We start from the raw sequence: 19,724 nt of genomic DNA, 5'->3' as shown, positions 1-19,724 counted from the left end.
TAAGATAATTTAAAAAGATATATACCTTACCATTCTGAGAAGTTATAAAGAGCGTCAGCAATTGCTTTCGAAACTCACTTTGTTCGGTTTTTGTTTCAGAAGAGACGTTCCAGCAGGCAGGTGAAGAGAAAGCGATACACTGAAGACTTGGAGTTCAAGATTTCTGATGAGGAGGCGGATGATGCGGACGCTGCTGGGGGAGACTCCCCCTCCAACACCTCGCAGTCAGAGCAGCAGGTGAGCGGCCAGATGTGTGTGGTTCTCGCATGTATTTTGACAGAGGGACTGGAAATTTTATAGCCAGAATCTGAAAAGTTCAGTTCAAGCGCTGGACTTTGAGCCGGGAACATTCATCTAGCGTTGGCTAACGTGCTATAGGAAATCAGTTGTTTAGCAGTATCTTTTAAAAAGCCCTGTTCAGTGCAGTTTATTTTTATATGTGCCTGTGCTATGTAATTTGACACAATTTTGGAGAATTAATGGTCTATGTTGAGGAAGAGTGAGAGCTAGGATGCAAGGAGGCTGAATTCACCTTAGAGAATTCAGTGCTGTAGCTTCCGGGACTTTAATAAACCACTCAAGCTTGTCTCCTGCTGTTAGGCACCGTAAGAACCCCTTTATGAAATTACTGCCTTGTAGTACCCGGCAGGGCACACTTTATTCTCGGTGCAATGTAAATGATGGATAAAATAGTTTGTATAAAATATGGGTAGTAATGTAGGATTGATTATTGTAAAGGTCTTTTTTTTTTAAATGCCCTTTTCTTAGCATTACTGTACTTTAGTTAACAAACTGGTAACCCCTTGAAAAGTATATTAAATGCAGTTTTGTATTTTATTTGGTAATTTGTGCTATGTTAAGTTGTGATAAAGCGTTTTATGTGACCTCCGTAGATGAAAGCTGCCTACAGTAACAGGATGATGAGTGTATTTACCCCATGGGTGTAGATGAGGGAGCGTGGTATTTTTGACTGCATCATGCAGAGATTATTTTCTCTTGGCAGCTGGAGTTTCTGAATGCTCTCTAGCTTTAGGGACCCATGCTAGTCCACATAATTAAACCACATAATCATGAAGTGATAAACACAGATCTTCCTTTTGCCTTTCTGTGGAGTGAGATTTTTGCTGTTTTCAGTGGTATTTCCTACTGGTGACTTTGTACCCAGTGACTTAAAGGGTATGAATCTAAAGGGTATGGATGTAAATGCAAAAGGGAATAATTTCTTGCTTTTATGGCTCAGAGTGAAATGTTTTCCTTTTGGGTTGATTTGCTCTACTTTATTTTTTAGGAATCTGTTGATGCAGAAGGTCCAGTAGTAGAAAAAATCATGAGTAGTCGTTCAGTGAAAAAACAGGTAAGCACCATTTGGAGAGATCAAAACCTATGGTGTATGTATGACTCTTACATTATTTTTTGTTCTATAATTTCCTTTAGAAATTTCACTGTTGTAAAGTAAAACTTGTGGTGAGATTTCTAATCCTGTCTGATTTATTAGCCTAATATAAATCTTTGGGATAGCCAGCCCCAAATGAAACTAAAATATATCAAATATCAATACTTTATTACACTATTTAAAGTAGGCAAGAAACTCAAAAGTCTCCGAAGAAATGTGTGGAACTTTTAGAGTTATAGGCTGCCTTTTTCATAAAAATCGTGAACATTTAGCTCTCGTCTCTCTTAGGAAGGCCCCCTCACCCATGGAAGGTTTAGCTAGTAGGTGTTTTCTCATACTTTTCGTAACATTTTTTCATACACAATTGAAATGATCGTTAATATCTTTGTTGTCAGTGCAGAGGTGAAATACAGAGGTATTTTCAGTGTAATTTTTTAAGATGATATGACTTATTTTTCAAAGATTTTCAGAATTCACGTTGATCTGCAAAAGTGAGCTCTATGTACCTGTCAGTAGCCCGATGACCTTGTCATTGAGGAACACATATACTTTGTGACAAAGAATTCCAGTGACACTGTATTTTCTTTTACTGATGGAGATCCCCTTTTTCATCCCAACCATTTCCCTTCTTGCTGAATTTGAGATTCCAGGTGCGTTTACATATTCTAGCGTACAATTTGCAGTGTCTCTAGAAAGTGGTCTTCTTTAGATGTAGGTGTCTGTCTTCCAGCTTGAATCATTCTCAAAGGCACGGTTCTTTCTTTTTACTTGCTTTCAAGGTGGGTGGAAATACAACCTCATTGTTTTGACATGTAAAGTAAGCTTTTATTTTTTTTAATAGTAAATTATATACCAAGTGTAACTTCCCAGTGAGAGAGATGAGGAATGGAGGAATTATGGGACTTAAAGTGAGATCCCAGGCTTATCAAATAGGAAACTTTTACTATTCAAATACTGCTATCTAGAGATCCTTGGAAATGGTATTGCACCAGCAGTAAACTTCTCTTTACCTTTGTTGCAATACTGTTTACTTTTCTGTTGTGTTATTCAAAGTGTGGATTTTTATCAGGATGTACAACTCTAGTTCATATGAAAATAATCACGAACAAGATGTCAAGATATTTTCAAATTGAGTGTAGGGCGTGGGGGATGTATGGAGTAGCTGTCTGGTGACTCTTTGAGGATTCCCTCTCTGATGAATTAAATGATAAAATCTCAATCAAATTTCCCACCTGTTCAAGCAGAAATGAGCACTATTTAACTCATTAGAAAGGTTGCATTTTTGTCCTACTAATGACTCTAGAACTGTTAATTTGTAAATTGTAGATATATGGTAAAATTTAGATACTTGACATGCTTTAAAGAGTAATCCCCTTCACTGAATTGAAGTGACTTGTTTGAGTAAATAGCATGTGGTTTGGAGGGGATATATTAATGTTCATTCAATTGATAGTGCTTCAGCAGGCATACTCAGCAGGTTTGGGGTTGCAAATTATAATTAGTTCTATTATTCAGAGCTACTTAGACTGTGTATTATTAGGACGTTGCTTTTTCCTTCTCTTTGCCCACTTTAGGGCTGGGTTTTTTTTCCCTTTACTACCCTTTAAAGATAGGTACCCATGATCTAGGAAATAGGTATACTACCATTTACAGACGACCAGGTTTATCTTATAGGAGATTAAAAATCACTATAATTGTACATGAGGATGGAGTATTTGTTGAATTGGTGAATTTTAGGATAGAGAAAATTAATGGAAAAATTTCTCTGTAAGAGGAGATATGCCTTGAGGTATGATTTAAAGTAAGGAAGAGAGGTGGAGCTCATTGAATTGCTTGCAGGTCACTGTGTTTGATAAAGGGCAATGAAAAACCATCAGGAGGTTGTCGGCATTAGCAGGTATTAACTTTTTAAGCTGTTGATGTTCTTGAAATAGTTACTTTAGTTATCACCTTTAATAACATTGGAGGAAAGTGTGACAAACAGAAACAAAAGGAAATTTGAGCTTTTACTGTGGATTCTAGCTATGCCTGCTGGTCTGTTTCCTATTACCATGAATAATTGAAGAAGTGGCTGTGAGAGGTGCCCTTATCTCCCACTGGCCACACCATAGAGATTGGCTGTGAGCTCTCCGAGCCTCCCCTGCACGGTGCTGACACATAGTGGGGACTCAGTTAATGGTGTGCAAAGTCAGTTGGCCTCGTCACTGTAGCCAAGAAGGAAATCTGTTTTGATGGGGTCGTGCAAACTAACAGAACTCCTGGCAGAGCCTCCCCAATTCAGCATCTCATGTTAAATAGGGAGGGCTCAGGCATTTATGTTGTTCTAAACCCAGAATGACATGCGTGAGACCCAGTGGCAGGGACATGGTTGATACTGGTGTTTGACTTTTGAGGTAGATTTAAGAATGGATTTTTGAATTGTGTAAAGGTTCATTCTTTCATTGTCCACATTTAGGCATCATGTCATCTTTCGGCTCTGAGCTGTCTGTTTTTGGGGAACAATTCAAATCCTTTTTGTATTGGTCAAAATAGTTTTAAAAGAGAATTCTGACTATATTCCCTGGAATTCTTTATTTTTCTTTAAGTTAACTACATGTAAATTTCCTTTTTAAGAGCTCATTTAAAATTTCAGTGTTTGTTTTAATCCTCTTTAGCTGAACCCAGTAACAACAAAAAATACAATGTAAGGAAGGCAAAACTCTTCATCTCATTTGTTATTGTCCTTCTTTTCTCCCTAAGTGAACTATGATTTGGTATCTCTCGTACAGTGTACAGTAGGTTGGGCCAGAACAGGAAGGGATTCATACCTTTGCCTTATTGATATCTTTATTGAGGTGCTTTCTTGTTTTCTTGTGCATTAACAGAATTTTCCATTTTTTACACTGTAATTTAGCTTTGTTTCTCCAGTGTGACTGCTTAATTTAGTAATAGAATGCTTGGGAAAGATCATTCTTTCAGGCTACAGGATTGTCATTTGCTGGATGGCAAATCTAGGTGACTGGAGGAGTCTATTTATGGACTGATAAAGGTTTCTGGTTCATATGAACAGTTGGACAAGTATGGCTTAATGTGTTTGAAACTTTAAATATTGTATGAATAATAAGGGTTTTGATAGACTGGTTTTGGAGTCTAATGAAAAAATATACACATTTCTAAAATTATTCTGTTGAACACATAAAATTACTTTAGAGGGCTATCAAATTTAATGATAGCTATCCCAGAAATAAATTTGAGTAGATTTTTTGCATAGGTAGAAGTAATGTGTCTTGACTCAGTTATTCATTGTATATGCCTATTATAGAATGGATTCTGAAAACTGGGGCATAGGGTGTAAGGGTTGGTACTGTTTTCAACTATCACCAGAGGCTGGTCAAACTGACTGCCATTTAGTGGATAATTAAATTGATGCTCCTGAGGGCTTATGAATTCACACACTTTTGTTAATTATTTTGCTATTAGTAAAGCAGAAGAGGTCAGCATGATCATATTTATGTGAAATGGAAGGGTGCAAAACAACTCTACTTAAAATTCTGGGGGCAAGAAGGTGATCTGATATGTGTAGTCAGTTAAACAAAGGACAGGCTTATAGTTTGGGACATCCAAAAAGGGCCTGGGACAATTCTTCAGCAGCTCCAGGTGCTGCTAAATGAGGTCCCGGAACCTAATGGCTTCCTCCCAGACAGCTCTAGACCCCCCTGTTAGGCATCTCCACAGCAGGCTCCCAGAGGAATAGCTGATCATGACAAGAAAATGGGTATTCATGAGAGTCAGGGACAGACAGTCGATGGCTGTAAGAGTCAGAGCTTTCTAGGAACAGAACTGAGACAGAATGAAAACTGTCTCTATTGTTCAAGAGTTGATCCTGTGTGCTTTGGTGCCCACTTAGAAATTGTGTGATGGTGAGACCACTTAGAATGAAATGGAAAGGACAGTACAGGAGGACAAATTGGGGAAAAAGGAAATCAGGGAATAATAAAGCATAGAAATGATAAAGCTTATCTTTTTGCCACCTCAAAGATAATATAATTTTGAAAAACTCTTTCATAACTGAAAGAAATATACTTAGCAGTGAAGGAGTAACAACAGTAGATCAGACGTCTGAATTCCATTGTAGGTTTGAGTTTCATGATGTGCTGTGGGAAGCATCAGAAGATCTAGGCTCATCCTGGTTTCCATTTTCACTGGTCATGTACTGTCTTGTCTTTGCCTTTCTACCGGAACCTCCAGTTCTATACAAAGATAATGTATCTTGGAATAACTGTTGAAATGTGGGAGTAGATTGGGGTAATATTGGGGTTAGAAAAAAGTAAGTTGGGTCCTGGGGATTGTCTCCTGAATTGACTAGAATTTATTTCTAAATTAATTCCAGGTTTATGTTACTGGCTCTTAAAGGCATCCAGCAAACATTTCTTTCCATTTTGGACAGCTGAAAATCTGGGACATGGATGGTGTTCTGAATACATTGGTTTAAGAAGCTGCTTTTTGCTTATGACCGTTCATAGATCCATTAGGGCAGAACCAGATATTAATGGGTTTTGACCACACTCCTGAGTGTCCTGCATTCTTATCGGTGATCTCTAGGCAGGTGGAAAAACTGTTTAAAATTTAGGTTTACTGATACACGTGAGAGTTTTGAAGAAAAGTTTAAGTTCACAATCTTTGACAGTAGTTTGAAGATTAAGGATTGAGGGAAAGTGGTGTTTCCTTGAGCAGAGCCTGTGCCAATCAGCCATGCATTGGAAGTCTTTGCTCCTTTGTCTCTCCTCTGCCGTGTTCCCACTTGCCTTCATGTTCTTTGCAGCATCTCTGAGGCGGCTTAGCAGCCAAATATGACCCTCCAGGCAGGCTTGGGTGCTCTTGTAGGAGCGTAAAAGCAATCCCTAAACATCTGTAAGTGGTGTTTATGTTTTACATCCCTGATTTATCTGATCAAATGTTTCAGAAGAAAATTACATATTACAACTTGTTTAACCGCCTAAAACCAAAAAGGAAAAAAAAATATTGAAAGAGATGCTTAACATCATACGAGCGGTGTCTTCTGCATACACTGCAGTCGGTAGGACCAACGGAAGTGCTATGGAGACTCTCACCACTGAGCTCTTGATTTGGCTGACGTGCATCACAATTTTAACCTCACCCAATGTAGTATTTGGAGTGGGAATTTTATTTGGCTGCTATGCGTGTGAGACATCTTGTCTGAGAGATTTTAATTGTACCATTGAGTAAAAATAAAACTGTGAATAGTGATGCACTGAAATTACAGCGTAAGAACAAGGTTTAGTTTTATATGGTTTCTTGTTTAGAGTTATTAACTATATGGAGGAATAAATGTCTTTTAAATATTTTAAAACATTACAAAACCCACAATGTAAAGTTGCCATGAGGCAGCCAAAAATAATACATATGGCATTCAGGAGAGCAGTTGCTAATTGGCTGCTGCCTGAGAAAATGGTACACTTGGCGTCTACTTAACACTGTGGGTTTGGCAGAAAGCCAAATTTGGGGTCAGGTTGTTGTGAATGAAGCTGCATGTGGTTAGGGAGGAGTTAAAATGATTCATGTCTTAGAAGCTGTAGCACGTTGAGTAGCATGCATGGGCCTAAGGATGTAGTCTTCATCTCACTGGCCGCCTACCAGCTCCCACCGTGGTCATCTTTACAAGAATGTCCTGTGCTGCTTTTGTCATCCCTATTTTGTGTTCATATGGGAGTAAATCATTACTTTTGGAATATTCTCATAAATGCTTTTAAGTATGTGCCTGAAATTTTCTTTTGTTGCAGAAGGAATCTGGAGAGGAGGTGGAAGTTGAGGAATTCTATGTGAAATACAAAAACTTGTAAGTAGATTGCGATCTTTTTAAAATCAGGGATTATGTTTTTAAAGTACTAAACAATGATTTACAAAATAATTGGGAACATAAAAAAATAATTGGGTATTGGGAAATTTTGGTCTGGTTTATTTAGTGCTTTGGAGGCCTACTAACTTTTGTAGCTTCGATGTTTTATGAATTCAGTTTTTCTGGAAAATGTGTAATTGGTGTAAAAGTTGACTTTCACGTATAACCAAAAACTTCTTTTTAGAAGGGATAAAAACTCATACAATAATAGAGAAGCGCGTAAATTTGCCTTTGCCTCCCCTCTGAGAGTGAATTTTACTCTGTGGGCCGCTCTCCCTCCCCTCATCCATGTGAGGGATGCCGGGCACTTGAGTGGAGAACTCCGCTAGGAGCTGAAGGCTCTGGGGAATCGTGACATCACTCACATTTTGAAATGCAGTGAGCTATGATTTTGTTTGTCTGCTTTTGTTTCTAATTTTTGTCTAGTGAATTTGAATTGCATATCTTTTAAAAAACAGAATTGAGAAACATGGTGCATTGTTGTTCTGCATTGCAGATGTAGGCAGTATCCTAGGACCAAACACACACGTTGATGAAGCAGCATAGTTTTAGGGATCACTAGTCATCCTACTGAAGAAGAGGCTGTTTTCTAACCTAAATAACAGTCACAGAGCAAGGTCAAAAATACTCGATAACATAAAAATTAAATTTACTTTAAACTTTTTAAGGCAATGAACTCAAGTACCATATTAGTAAATTCTAGGGTGTAAAGAGAAGCTTTTGGGAGTTGTTGCCAAAACTGCCTAAGAAAGTTTACCCTCCCCTAGAAAAGAAAAGCATCAGGCCTCGTGGTTTCTGTCGTTCTCCCTTGTTGCAGTCGACACTGTGTTAATAAATTGATGCACTTCTGAAGTTTTGTGAGCAAAACCTTTTACCAAGTTAAAAAGATGAAGCAGTTTCTTATTTGTGTTATTGTGGAGTTTAATGAAACACAGAGTCTGGCAATGAAAATGCTTGGTAAATATTAGATATCATCTTCATTTTATACTCAGAGCATGATGAATTGACATGTGGAGTGATGCCTGTGACATGATTTCATGTCATTGTATAAGGAGAGTGGTAAGGATAAGTAAGGAGATAGCTAAGTAAGCCGGAGAGAGAGTGCTCTGGGAGATTTATCAGACTTAGAGCAAAAAAGTTTAAATACAGATTGCCAAAAAATGGCACTACTAGATAGGCACCCATCTAATCCAGCATGTGGCAGTGGGGTCTGAGGTGCTTGATCCATGGAAACATCTGGTCCGCCTGCACCCGCCCCCCAGAGGAGGGCACAGTGTTCCTGACCAGGTACCGCGGCCAAGCCAGGAGCCGCCGGTCATCCTTCGTCAGTCAGTGAGATAAGACAGAGGTAGGTCTTAAAAATAGCTTTCCTGTCTGATATTATTGAGACCTAAGATCTAAGGGAAATAAAAATTTCTGTAAAATTAACAGGTTTTGTAACCTTTTATTTTGATGTAATTTCAGATTTACAGAAAAATTGCAAAAGTAATACAAAGAATTCCTGTTTTTCTTTTTGTAATTGAAAAGTATCTTGTGGAAAGATATTTGGAGACTATTAAGTATGAAGATGGCTGCTAAGTGGTGATTTGCTAATTCCATCACTCGTTCTAAATGTATTAGTTGGGTTTCTACTGTAAGGAAGAGCTTTACCTTCTTACCTATTTGCTTGTTTATGGCTGTGTAGACTTGTGGAGTGTTATTTTGTTCAATGGGTCATAATTCTTTACTATCATATCATTATTTACTTTGCTCACATTCTCCCAGATTTGGCCAGTGGGGGCCTTCAAGCTGGTCCCTCTCTCCTTTTGCCTTGTCGCCATCCTTCTTTAAACTCTTCCTCACTTTTTGGCACCAGAGGATGTTCCAGACGCCTCTTGTAATTTCCCTGCTTTAGGTGGAATCAGTTATTTCTCCAAGGAGCTTTGGTTGTTTTTACCAGAGAAGAGCATTTAGAAACCAAGATTTGAGTACCAGGTGTGCTCATTGCTGCTGGGGAGTCATTGTTCCTAGGCCGTCTCAGTGGGTAGGGCTAGGAGGGGCATGTTCACTGTGCATATATGTAGGCACACATGCACACACATGTGTGTGTATATATGATACATGCACACGTGTTACACACACATATGTATTACATATATGCATGCCCTTCTACCTACCTACCTACCTAACAACAACAGTGAAAAACAATGCCTTTAGGGACTGGCCTTGTGGCATAGTGGTTAAGTTTGGTAGACACTGCTTCAGCAGCCTGGGGTTCGAGTTCAGATCCCAACCACAGACCTACACCACTCATCAAGTCATCAAGCCATGCTGTGATGGCAACTCACAAAGTAGAGGAAGATGGGCACAGATTTTCGTTCAGGGCCACTCTTCCTCAAGCAAAAAGAGGAAGATTGGCAACAGGTGTTAGCTCAGGGCCAGTCTTCTTCACCAAAAAAAACCCCAATGCCGGGGCTGGCCCCGTGGCCAAGTGGTTAAGTTCGCACACTCCGCTGCAGGTGGCCCAGTGTTTCGTTGGTTCGAATCCTGGGCGCGAACATGGCACTGCTCATCAAACCACGCTGAGGCAGTGTCCCACATGCCACAACTAGAAGGACCCACAAGGAAGAATATACAACTATGTACTGGGGGGCTTTGGGGAGAAAAAGGAAAAAAATAAAAAATCTTAAAAACAACCAAATAAAAACCCAATGCCTTTGTATTGATACTTCCAATTTTATTTCAGCACCACAGGGTTCATTCTGTCCTTTCCCCTTCCAATAGTAATAACTCCCTTCTTCGACTACAAGAAACCTGGCTCTTATTATCCATAATATATTTGCTTCTTTGTCAATCCTAGAATATACAGGAAGTGGTTTCAGAATTACCAGACCATATTCCTGTGAAAAAGATGCCTACTCACTAGAATTCCTTCAGTCAGTATTTGTTTAGAGTTTTTTGTCTTTAGCCTGAGGGTATAGAAGCTAAATACTTTGTTCCAAATTTCCTTGGGTGGGTTCTTCTCTTCCCCGTACCCTTTCAGTATGGTTGTGTTATTTATTTGATACTCAGTTTGGTTCATTGGTTTCTTTTTGTATCTGTATTCCGTTTTAGTTCCTCTTCATCCTCGTTGACTTTCTTTTTTTCAAGTTCATTGGATATTCACATGGTTTAAAAGTCAGAACTGTATGCAAAAGGATACTCAAACAAGAAGTGTCCTTCTGCCTTCCTTTCCACCCCATTCCTACGTACCTTCTCATTGATCCTAGATTTATCTTTTCTGAAATTTTACCATGAAAACACACATATACACAGACAGACACATTATACATATATAAATTTTACATATATAAAATGTAATATATCTTATTTCTCCTTCTTTTTTACAAAACAATAGCATACTATTAGTGCATGTTTCCACTTTGCTTTTTTCGCCATACTACATCCTGGAACTTATTCGTTGAAAAAAGTTCATAGGCTCTTGCTCGCCTTTGTTACGGTGGCACAGTGCTCCATTGTGTGGCTGCACAGCATATCCAACCAATTTCCTATGTATGTGGGCATGTAAATGGCTTCTGATATTTTACAGTTACAGATAATGCTGCAATAAATATTCTCATGCCTATATATTTTCAAATTGTTAGAAGCGTAGCTTCAGGGTGAGTTCCTAGAAGTGGGATTGTGAGATCAAAATGCAAACATATATGTAGTTCTGTTACATGTTGCCACATTCCCTTCCATAACGGTTGTGGAGGTTTGTGTTCTTTCCAGCCGTGTATGAGAGCACCTATTTCCTCACAACCTTTCCAGTACAGTGTGGCATTTTACTTTGTGTGAGAAATCGTATTTCAGTCTAATCTTAATTAGCGTTTTCTTTTACTGTGAATGAGGTAGAACATCTTTTCATAAGTTTAATGACCATTTTTATGTCCTGTTTTGTCAATTGGGTATTCATGTCTTTTGCCCATTCTTCTGTTGTGCTTCCCTCAGTTTTTCAGAGTCCTTTATAGACGTGGGTTATTCGTCTTTAATCTGTGTTGTGCTTTGCAAGTGTCTTTTCCCAGTTTTGGGTGGCTTTTGACTTTATGTTGTTTATTGCATCGGGTATTTAAAAAATTGTTTTATATAGTTAGATTTATTCATCTTTTCTCTTATTGGATCTAGTTGGATTAGATGAGTCATGTCGAAGGCTTTTTCCCACACCAAGGTGAAAGAGGAATTTGCCATGTTTTCCTCTAGTGATTTCGTGGTTTTGTTTTCTGTGTTTAGGTGGCCGATCCACTTGCTGTTTACTCTTGTGAATGGTGTAAAGCAGGGGTCTAATTTTATTCTCTTCAAAATTTTGTTGTTCCAACATTATTATTAGAAAGTCTGTCTTTGCCTCAGTGATTTGAAATGCATCTTTTATCATATACTACAGTTACATGTTTATTTGCATCTATATCTGTACTTTATTCTAATTCTTTGATCTGTCTATTCATAAGCCAGTAGCATACTATTTTACTTAGAGAGGCTTTCTAATGTATATCTGATGTATGTAGGTTCCCTTAAGAGCTTTTCCTTTTTAATGTTTCCTGGATATTCTTGCATGTTTGTTGTTGTTGTTTTGGTGAGGAAGATCAGTCCTGAGCTAACACCTGTTGCCAATCTTCGTCTTTTTGCTTGAGGAAGATGGTCCCTGAGCTAACATCTGTGCCAGTCTTCCTCCACTTTGCATATGGACACCACCACAGTGTGGCTTGACGAGCAGTACATAGGTCTGTGCCTGGGATCTGACCACATGAACCCTAGCCCGCTGAAGTGGATTGCGCAAACCCAGCCACTCTGCCACTGGGCTAGCCCCACATGTTTATTTTTATCTATAAGTCCAGTGTTAACTTGACTAGCTCCATAGAAATGTTTGTTTATATTTTTATTTACATTGTGTTAAATTTACAGATTTAGGATTTATGTTGTCATGCCATCCAAAAACAAGGATGTCTTTCCAGTTGGTTCAATTTGATTTTTGTGTCTTTTAAGAGGGTTTTAAGTATTTCCTTATATAAGTTTCACACATTTCTTATGAAATTTATTGCTAAGTGTTTTATCTTTGTTGATATTGTGAAAGAGGCATTCTCTAATATCTTCTAACTGGTTATTGTTTGAGTGGAGACTATTGACTTCTGTATGTTAATTTTATATCCTGCTACATTACTGAATTATTTTATTTTATTGCTTGATTTAGTTGTCTGATTGATTCCTTAGGGTTTTCCAGTTATGCAGTCTTATCTGCCAATAGACATAGTTTTACTTCTTATTTTCCAATTATTACTCCTCCTGTTGCCTTCTCTTGTTGGATAGCATTGGCTAATGCCTTGAATATGATATTGAATGATAGTGAGAAAGTGGGCATCCTTGCCTTGTTTCTGATCTTGGTGGAAAAGCTAGTGGTTTTTCTCCATTTAGTAGTTTTTCTCCATTTAGTAAAGCAGAATCACCCACCGGAAATTTCAGCCCAGGTTATGAGGGAGAACAAGCCTGGATCCACTCGCTAAAGCACCTGTGTCTACCTCACGGCCACGATAGTGGTGCTTTAAAGGCGTGTGCACCTCAGTCAAGTACTACTGCACGTGGGCCTTTTTCTATTCAATAATTAGGAGACTCAAATAGGTTATTTTTATAATATTTGTTTCTGATTATAACAGTATTGAGTATTATTCATTGAAAACTTGGAAAATACAAGTTGAAAATAGAAAATACAATAGTTGCAATCTTGCCACCCAGAAATGATCATTATTAACATTTTGATTCATTTTTATCTTGCCTGTTTTCTATATGTATGTGTATACAGGGTTTATATCAATTCATATCTGTATAAGGCACATGTATTTAAAGTTCTTATCTCCCTCAGTTAATTGTAGGACTAAGTCAGTCCTACCTTTGAAAATGCATGTTAGACATTACATAAATATAAGTGATATGATGCTTAATATCATGAGCCTTTTCCATATCATTGCAAATTTCCATATCATTGCCCAATTTCTAAGAGTAGTAGTACTTTGGTTTTGAAAGAGTTATGTATTCAAGCATCTCATTTCTTTTTAATGTCATCACCAGAAAGAGAAGTAAGAGTTACTCGAGGCTATCGGGGTCAGGGAGAGGATGATGGTACAAAAAAACATTGAAATACCAAACAAAAGAATGTCAAAGGTACCATAAAACATTAACTATATAACTGTGAGTCTCAGGGAGAAAGGGAGAGTAGAGAGCATTCAGTTTAAGGTTGGAGAAGACACAACATGTGCTCACAACAGGCAGCTGGTGAGCCCGAAGGGGAGGAGACTTGCCCAGCGCAAGGACAAGGTAGATTTTAAGGAGTGAAGAATTCACAAGGGACCAAGGGACATCATTTCAGAGCTTCTGGAAGCACCAGGCCGGGAGAGCAGGAACTGGTTAGGAGCGGGGGGGTGAGGCGTGGCTGTTCAGAGCGTGGATGCTGGTCCTTTTCTCCCCAGTTGCTCTAGAAGGATTAAGTTAGGTTTACCTTTGCTATTTTAAGTTTGAATTCTTTTAACTTAGTAAGAACCTTTTATTTCTCTATTAATGATAAAAGACTCAGAACATAAATTCGTAATTAAGACCTCCCTGTTGTGCTAATTGTTTTATAGTGAAGTGTACTCCATTCACTTATGAAAACAGCTTGTTATCAGTTCTTTCTCTTTTTTTTAATGGCAAGCGGGTAAGAGAGCTGGAGGCTCAGGACAGCAGGCAAATTTTAGGCACTATTATTGATTTTCTTATTCTCAAATATTAGTAATTTTGTTGCTCAGCAGCCAATTAATTCATTTAATTAATGAATAATTAAACAGGTTATTTTGTTAAATATTTGTTTAGTTAATTTTTTTGGAATGATAAAGGACATATATAATGAAGGATTAATTATTTCCCACGTTTCAAGTATATTATTTTATTCTTTTAGCTCTTATCTTCATTGTCAATGGGCGTCTGTAGAAGATCTGGAAAAAGATAAGAGAATTCAGCAAAAGATTAAACGATTTAAGGCAAAGCAGGGCCAGAACAAATTCCTTTCAGAGGTATGAAATACCTGGTTAATTTTCTAAAGTATTTACTTTGTTAAAATGTTCTGAATTTTGAATTTTAGTTCAGTAAATTATTAAGAAAAACTAGTTTTCCTCATTTGGTGCTGTTACTTGCATATTGGTTACTGGTTATTGCTAAAAAAATTTGTAAACAGGAAATTTCTCATTCTTCCTGTTGCTTAGTCTAGAAGACACTGGTCCTTATGATATTATGTGGAAATATGATGGTATGATTAAAATCTTGTCATGAAAGTACAATTAGTAGATGGTGAAAAAAATAAGTAGACGAAAGTTCTGTTAAGATTTAGAACGTTAAAAACTCTAAGTATTAAGTTACATGTAAGTTCTAGGATATAAAAGTTTATTTCTATTGGGGAAGATATGTGGCAAGTTTCTTTTGTTCAAGTCAATGCCTGATTACAGAGAGTTCGTGAAACTCATTTTCACAAATGATGTGCTGTGGTGTAGAAGTTGGTACCAATATCTTTGCCTGTCCACCTTTATCCTCGGTTATCAATGATGATGAAAAGGTAACCATACCTAGCTCAGGAAGGAAAATCTGCATTTTTTTAAGTGCCGGTTTCCCCTCCAGCATAGCCAATTACATTAAAAAAATGCTTTCACAAACTGCTTACTGGAGTCTCTGGACTTTCGATCACCAATTTGGTTTTACTTACAGCCTCACGTGGAAAGATTAAACTTGCCAATTTATTAGTTTTCCTCTCCATAAAGGAGTTCACAGAATGTAAACTGTAAAGAAGTGTGAAATTTGATGCAAAATAATCCCTGTTTAACAACCTACTTCACACCCCCCAGCCGTTTTTGGAGGCGGAGGGTGGAGACAGAAGAGTATCCACTACTTTTTTGTCATAAAATCCTTATAATCCCAGGTGACAAGTCTGTGTTCTCCTGGAATCTGATTTCCATGCTCCCAACAGGCAGACTGTAAAGTCTGTGTTAGACGGACGATCAGGTGGTGGTTTTTACTAGACACATGTCTGTATCACCACCTCTGTTATTCCAAGTAGTCAGCGTCTTTGCAGTGCGGTAGTTAGCACTGAGGGGAATGGAGTTACTCGAACGTGACTCACTCTTTACATCTTGGAGAATATTTAGGTGATTTCTTTGAAAGGACAATTTCTAAGAAAATACTGGGAAGTTCAGATTTTTGTGCCCTTCTTAGTGAAACTACAGTTAAATGTGACATTGGGCAAGTTGAAATCATTAGCTTCCTTTTAGAGAGACATACCATATGTTCTGCTGACCTTTCCTCTGGATCAGTGGCAGGGAAAAGGGAAGGGCGCAGTGGTGGGGCCTCCAACCCCAATCCTGAAATCCTCGTTCTGTTTATTACATGTATCTGGAGACTGTTTCCTGGAGTCAGATGCACTGTAGGGACTGTGTCTGGCTCTAGCTCTGTAGCCTGTCTATCTGGGTCTATCTGTGTGAATCACCTGTTCCACGGTTGAAATATATTATCTTGCTGGTAACTTGGCAACTAGAAATCTTAAGTTTTTTCCTTAATGGAAGTAGCATAAACTTGAGTCTGAAAAGAAGATTCAGGGTTAGCAGGATACCAATTACCTTCTTCTCTTTCTCTTTTTACACACACACACCCCCACACCCCCACCCCCACCCACCCCACCCCCCGTCTGTCATAGCCCATAGATGGTCCTGTGAGATATTTCGTGGTTCTGCTACTTTGGGATTTTCACTTGTGACCACTTTTGCATTCTTTTTTTCACCTTGGGCTTCCTTATAAGTTTGCTGCAACTAAAATCTGTATTCAAAAAGGTCATTGAAACTGGAAATTCTATCACATGCATGATGGCGTGGCCTACTCACTTTAAGGATGGAAGTGTTTAGGAGTAAAGTTAAGGATTTTAATTCAGCAATGAAAACTTCTGTTTCAGAAAAAGTTATCTTAAAGAGCGCTTTTATCATCAAAACCTAGTTTATGAAAAATTTTAGTTTTATGCTGTATATGAGTAGTACATACATATTGTATACCTAAATCTAGATGCTCTTGACGCAACCAGTGCACTAGTATAAAATGTTAATATAGTAAAGCACTGAACAATAAACATTTCAATGAGTTTCTTGACTTACTAATCAACCCTTAAAGGCCTGAGGCAGTTGAAACACATTTTTGAATTTCTGATTTTTGTTTCACAATTCACATTTCAAAGCATCCAAACCAGGCATTTTAGATGGGCACAGCAGCCCAGAGAATGTTTGTGGTCCTTGAGCTGGCTGTGACTGAACACCGTTTCAACCTGCATTTCAGGGGATACAAATGGTGTCTAAGTGACTTCTAATATGTCTTTGCAAAGCATTTTAAGGCAGTTATATGGCTGATAAATTAATCTATAAGAACACAATAATGTGTCTTTTGTTTTCTAACTTTCGTGACTCTAGCTTCTTTAAAGTATGGCTTAGTCTATAACTTCCCTTTGAGCCATATTCTGTCCTTTTATATGAGATAACTTTGGAAGTAAGCACTGTTACTTTGCTTTTGTAAAGATTGTTAATATATTGGCTAAATAATCCAATTATTTAAGCCTCATTTCTTTATTCTTAATACTTTTAGCCAAATGCCCTATGTTCAGTACAAATAAATCATTAGAACACTTAGATTAACGACCACACCATATTCAAATAAGGTACTAACATTGATTGGCAAAGATGACCAAACGTCATAAACTTTGTTCACATTAAAATACGAAATTCAGTGTTTTTAGCTTTTGAATAACATTCTGTAAATGATGCTATAAGGCATCAGACAAATCCAGTAGTTATGAGTCTCTAATAGCACTCACTGTGCATGGCTCTGATTCTTTATTGCACGCTGTAGTTTCAAGAATGCTAAATGCATTGCATGCTGTAAGGCTTTTGGATTGCTCATTAGTGAATTGTAATTTCACACTTCATTTAAAATATTCTTAAACATTCTCTCACAGTAAAAAGGTTTCACACAGTAATTAAAAGACCCAGTTAACAAAGTCTGAGAAGTTTGATTTCCTCATGGGGAATGGTTTTGCTAAATTGTAGCATTTCAATTAATATAATAGAATTTGCCAAATATAAATTTTGTATTGCTATGACCCAAAATATTATTGCCTGGCGAAAAGTGAAATAGTGTTTACTCTCAGGAATTAAACAAACATTTTAACTTTTTTCTCCTTTGGTTCAGATTGAAGATGAGCTTTTTAATCCAGATTATGTGGAGGTTGACCGGATAATGGACTTTGCACGTAGCACAGATGACCGGGGAGAGGTAACAGAAGATCATTTGTATTAGGGGGCAGTGACTCAGACAGCTTATGTGTGTTTACGGAGAACGATTGTGGAATCCTAAATCTGGTCCTGGTTGGAGCCTTGGATCTGGACACACTTGGTCTAAATTTAACTGAAACGTATGGACTTACTGTTAGTTTTATGACTTAATAATAGCTCAAGATATGTTTTATGTTTAGTCTGAGAGCTTTTTACAGGAAATCAATTTTCAATATGAAACAAATACATTGACATTTTGCGTAATTCCAGAATATGATTAATAAAGAATTCACTAGATTTTGGTATAAATCTATTATGTAGCACTAATTTCCCTTGTATAATTAAGAGTGTTTTTGTAGCAGAGTGGAGTTTAATGTTGTTTAACATTGAACATCCTTAGTGAAGTTGATGAACTTTATTTAATGTGGTGCACAGAGGATAATATAAAATATTTCTCTTTCTGAGACCCCCGTCTTGGCATTCTTATGTTGCTTTGCAAAACCATATGAAGTTGTAAAGCACGGTTGATGGGGCAGTGAAGAGTAAAGACAAGTCTGGTGACTTTCCTGGGCTTTGTGTCTTAGTAGTAATCTGCCCACTCATCGTGAGTTCTGTCATTCTTAGCTTCTTTGTGTAAATAAATTTTATAGGAAGTGTGTGGGTGTTGCTTGTCTAGTGAGTCTGCTGTGAACTCCCATTTTACTCCAAACGTCCATATCGTGAAGTTTGTGATGTTTCAAAGGCCGTATCTGTTAATGGGATGTTTACTTTCGTAGTTTTGCTTTAGTTGTACTTAAAATTGTTTCATAGCATATTTACATAGTACAGCAAATGTTTTTAACATGACAACCAGGTCAGTGTACCTTGTTCCTGAAATGAAGGTCACCAAACCTAAGCGTTTTCCAGAAGAAAGACAGAGGAAATCCTATTGATCTGCATGACCCAAAATATTTTGCTCTCTAATCTTCTAGAGCTCAAACACATTATTTTAAAGTGATTTGGATACAAAGAGTATCTCTCCCTTTAAGAAAAACCTGGAGATCCTAATAAATTCAAACCTATTTCTCATTATTTAAGAAACTAGCCAATTATGTAAATATGTAAATACACTAAGATGATTTACCAGCTAAGTCTGAATAGACACCTGATGAATGATTTGCACAGATAAGAGTAAGGCTCAAATTCAGCTTTGTTATTTACTAGCTATTTCTTTATACTTTTTGGCTTTTGAACGTTAAGTTACCAATGACTTAGATAAAAATTAATTTATTCTGATAATACTCAGTAATACTATTTCCAGTTTAGACTTGAGACTCAATAACTGGGGACTACTGTTCAGTGGTCATAGTCTTCAAACTTATACCAACTCAGCCTTACTATTGCTGGGGTAGTGTCTATCAATAAATGAAGGAGAGCACGTGTTTTTCCTTTATATATATATATGTTGGTCAAATGAATCCAACTCTGATTTGTTTTCACCTGGCCCAGCCCGTGACTCACTATCTGGTGAAGTGGTGTTCACTGCCTTATGAAGACAGCACGTGGGAGCTGAGGCAGGACATAGATCAGGCAAAAATTGAAGAGTTTGAGAAACTGATGTCCAGGGAGCCGGAAACCGAGCGTGTGGTAAGGATTGGCTAACAGTAGAGGATTTAATTTGAAAATAGCATAGCAGTGTGGTCTTTGAGAAACCACTAACAGGATTTACTGTATTTGAAACAGGAGCGACCTCCTGCAGAGGATTGGAAGAAATCAGAGCGTTCCAGGGAGTATAAAAACAATAACAAACTCAGGGAATACCAGTTGGAGGGAGTAAACTGGCTGCTTTTCAATTGGTACAACATGTATGTAAAACATGTGTTTCTTCACTTTTAAAAAAGTCTACAGCTCTTTTCCTTTGTAGTTAGTGAAAATATTAATCAAATGTAGCCTACTATTTTAACTCTCTAGTAAGAATTATAAAAAACAGCAAGCACTGGAAGTATGCTTAATACTTGTTTAGTCAACAGATATTAATACAGAGATTGATAGCAGTGCATAGAAATAATTTTTATATCTTAGAGGATTTTGTTTGAAAACATATTTTATTGAATCTAAGAGA

General features: G+C 37.6%; 1 protein-coding gene across 10 annotated transcripts in view; it reads left to right on the top strand.

The window, feature by feature from the left end:
* CHD7 (chromodomain helicase DNA binding protein 7) overlaps positions 1-19,724 on the top strand; it is a 183,126-nt gene that overhangs the window by 118,593 nt on the left and 44,809 nt on the right. For all 10 annotated transcript variants that reach the window (XM_070630535.1, XM_070630533.1, XM_070630534.1 and 7 more), the window contains 7 exons: positions 100-237; positions 1,289-1,354; positions 7,174-7,229; positions 14,227-14,341; positions 17,541-17,624; positions 19,112-19,249; positions 19,346-19,467. In XM_070630535.1, the coding sequence (XP_070486636.1) occupies positions 100-237; positions 1,289-1,354; positions 7,174-7,229; positions 14,227-14,341; positions 17,541-17,624; positions 19,112-19,249; positions 19,346-19,467 (719 nt within the window). The remainder of the gene's footprint in view (positions 1-99; positions 238-1,288; positions 1,355-7,173; positions 7,230-14,226; positions 14,342-17,540; positions 17,625-19,111; positions 19,250-19,345; positions 19,468-19,724) is intronic.

This window comes from Equus przewalskii, chromosome 8, assembly GCF_037783145.1.
Source record: "Equus przewalskii isolate Varuska chromosome 8, EquPr2, whole genome shotgun sequence".
Classification (NCBI taxonomy): Eukaryota; Metazoa; Chordata; class Mammalia; order Perissodactyla; family Equidae; genus Equus; species Equus przewalskii.
Note: the sequence above shows the minus strand (reverse complement) of the source record. Positions and strands in the feature narration are given on the sequence as shown.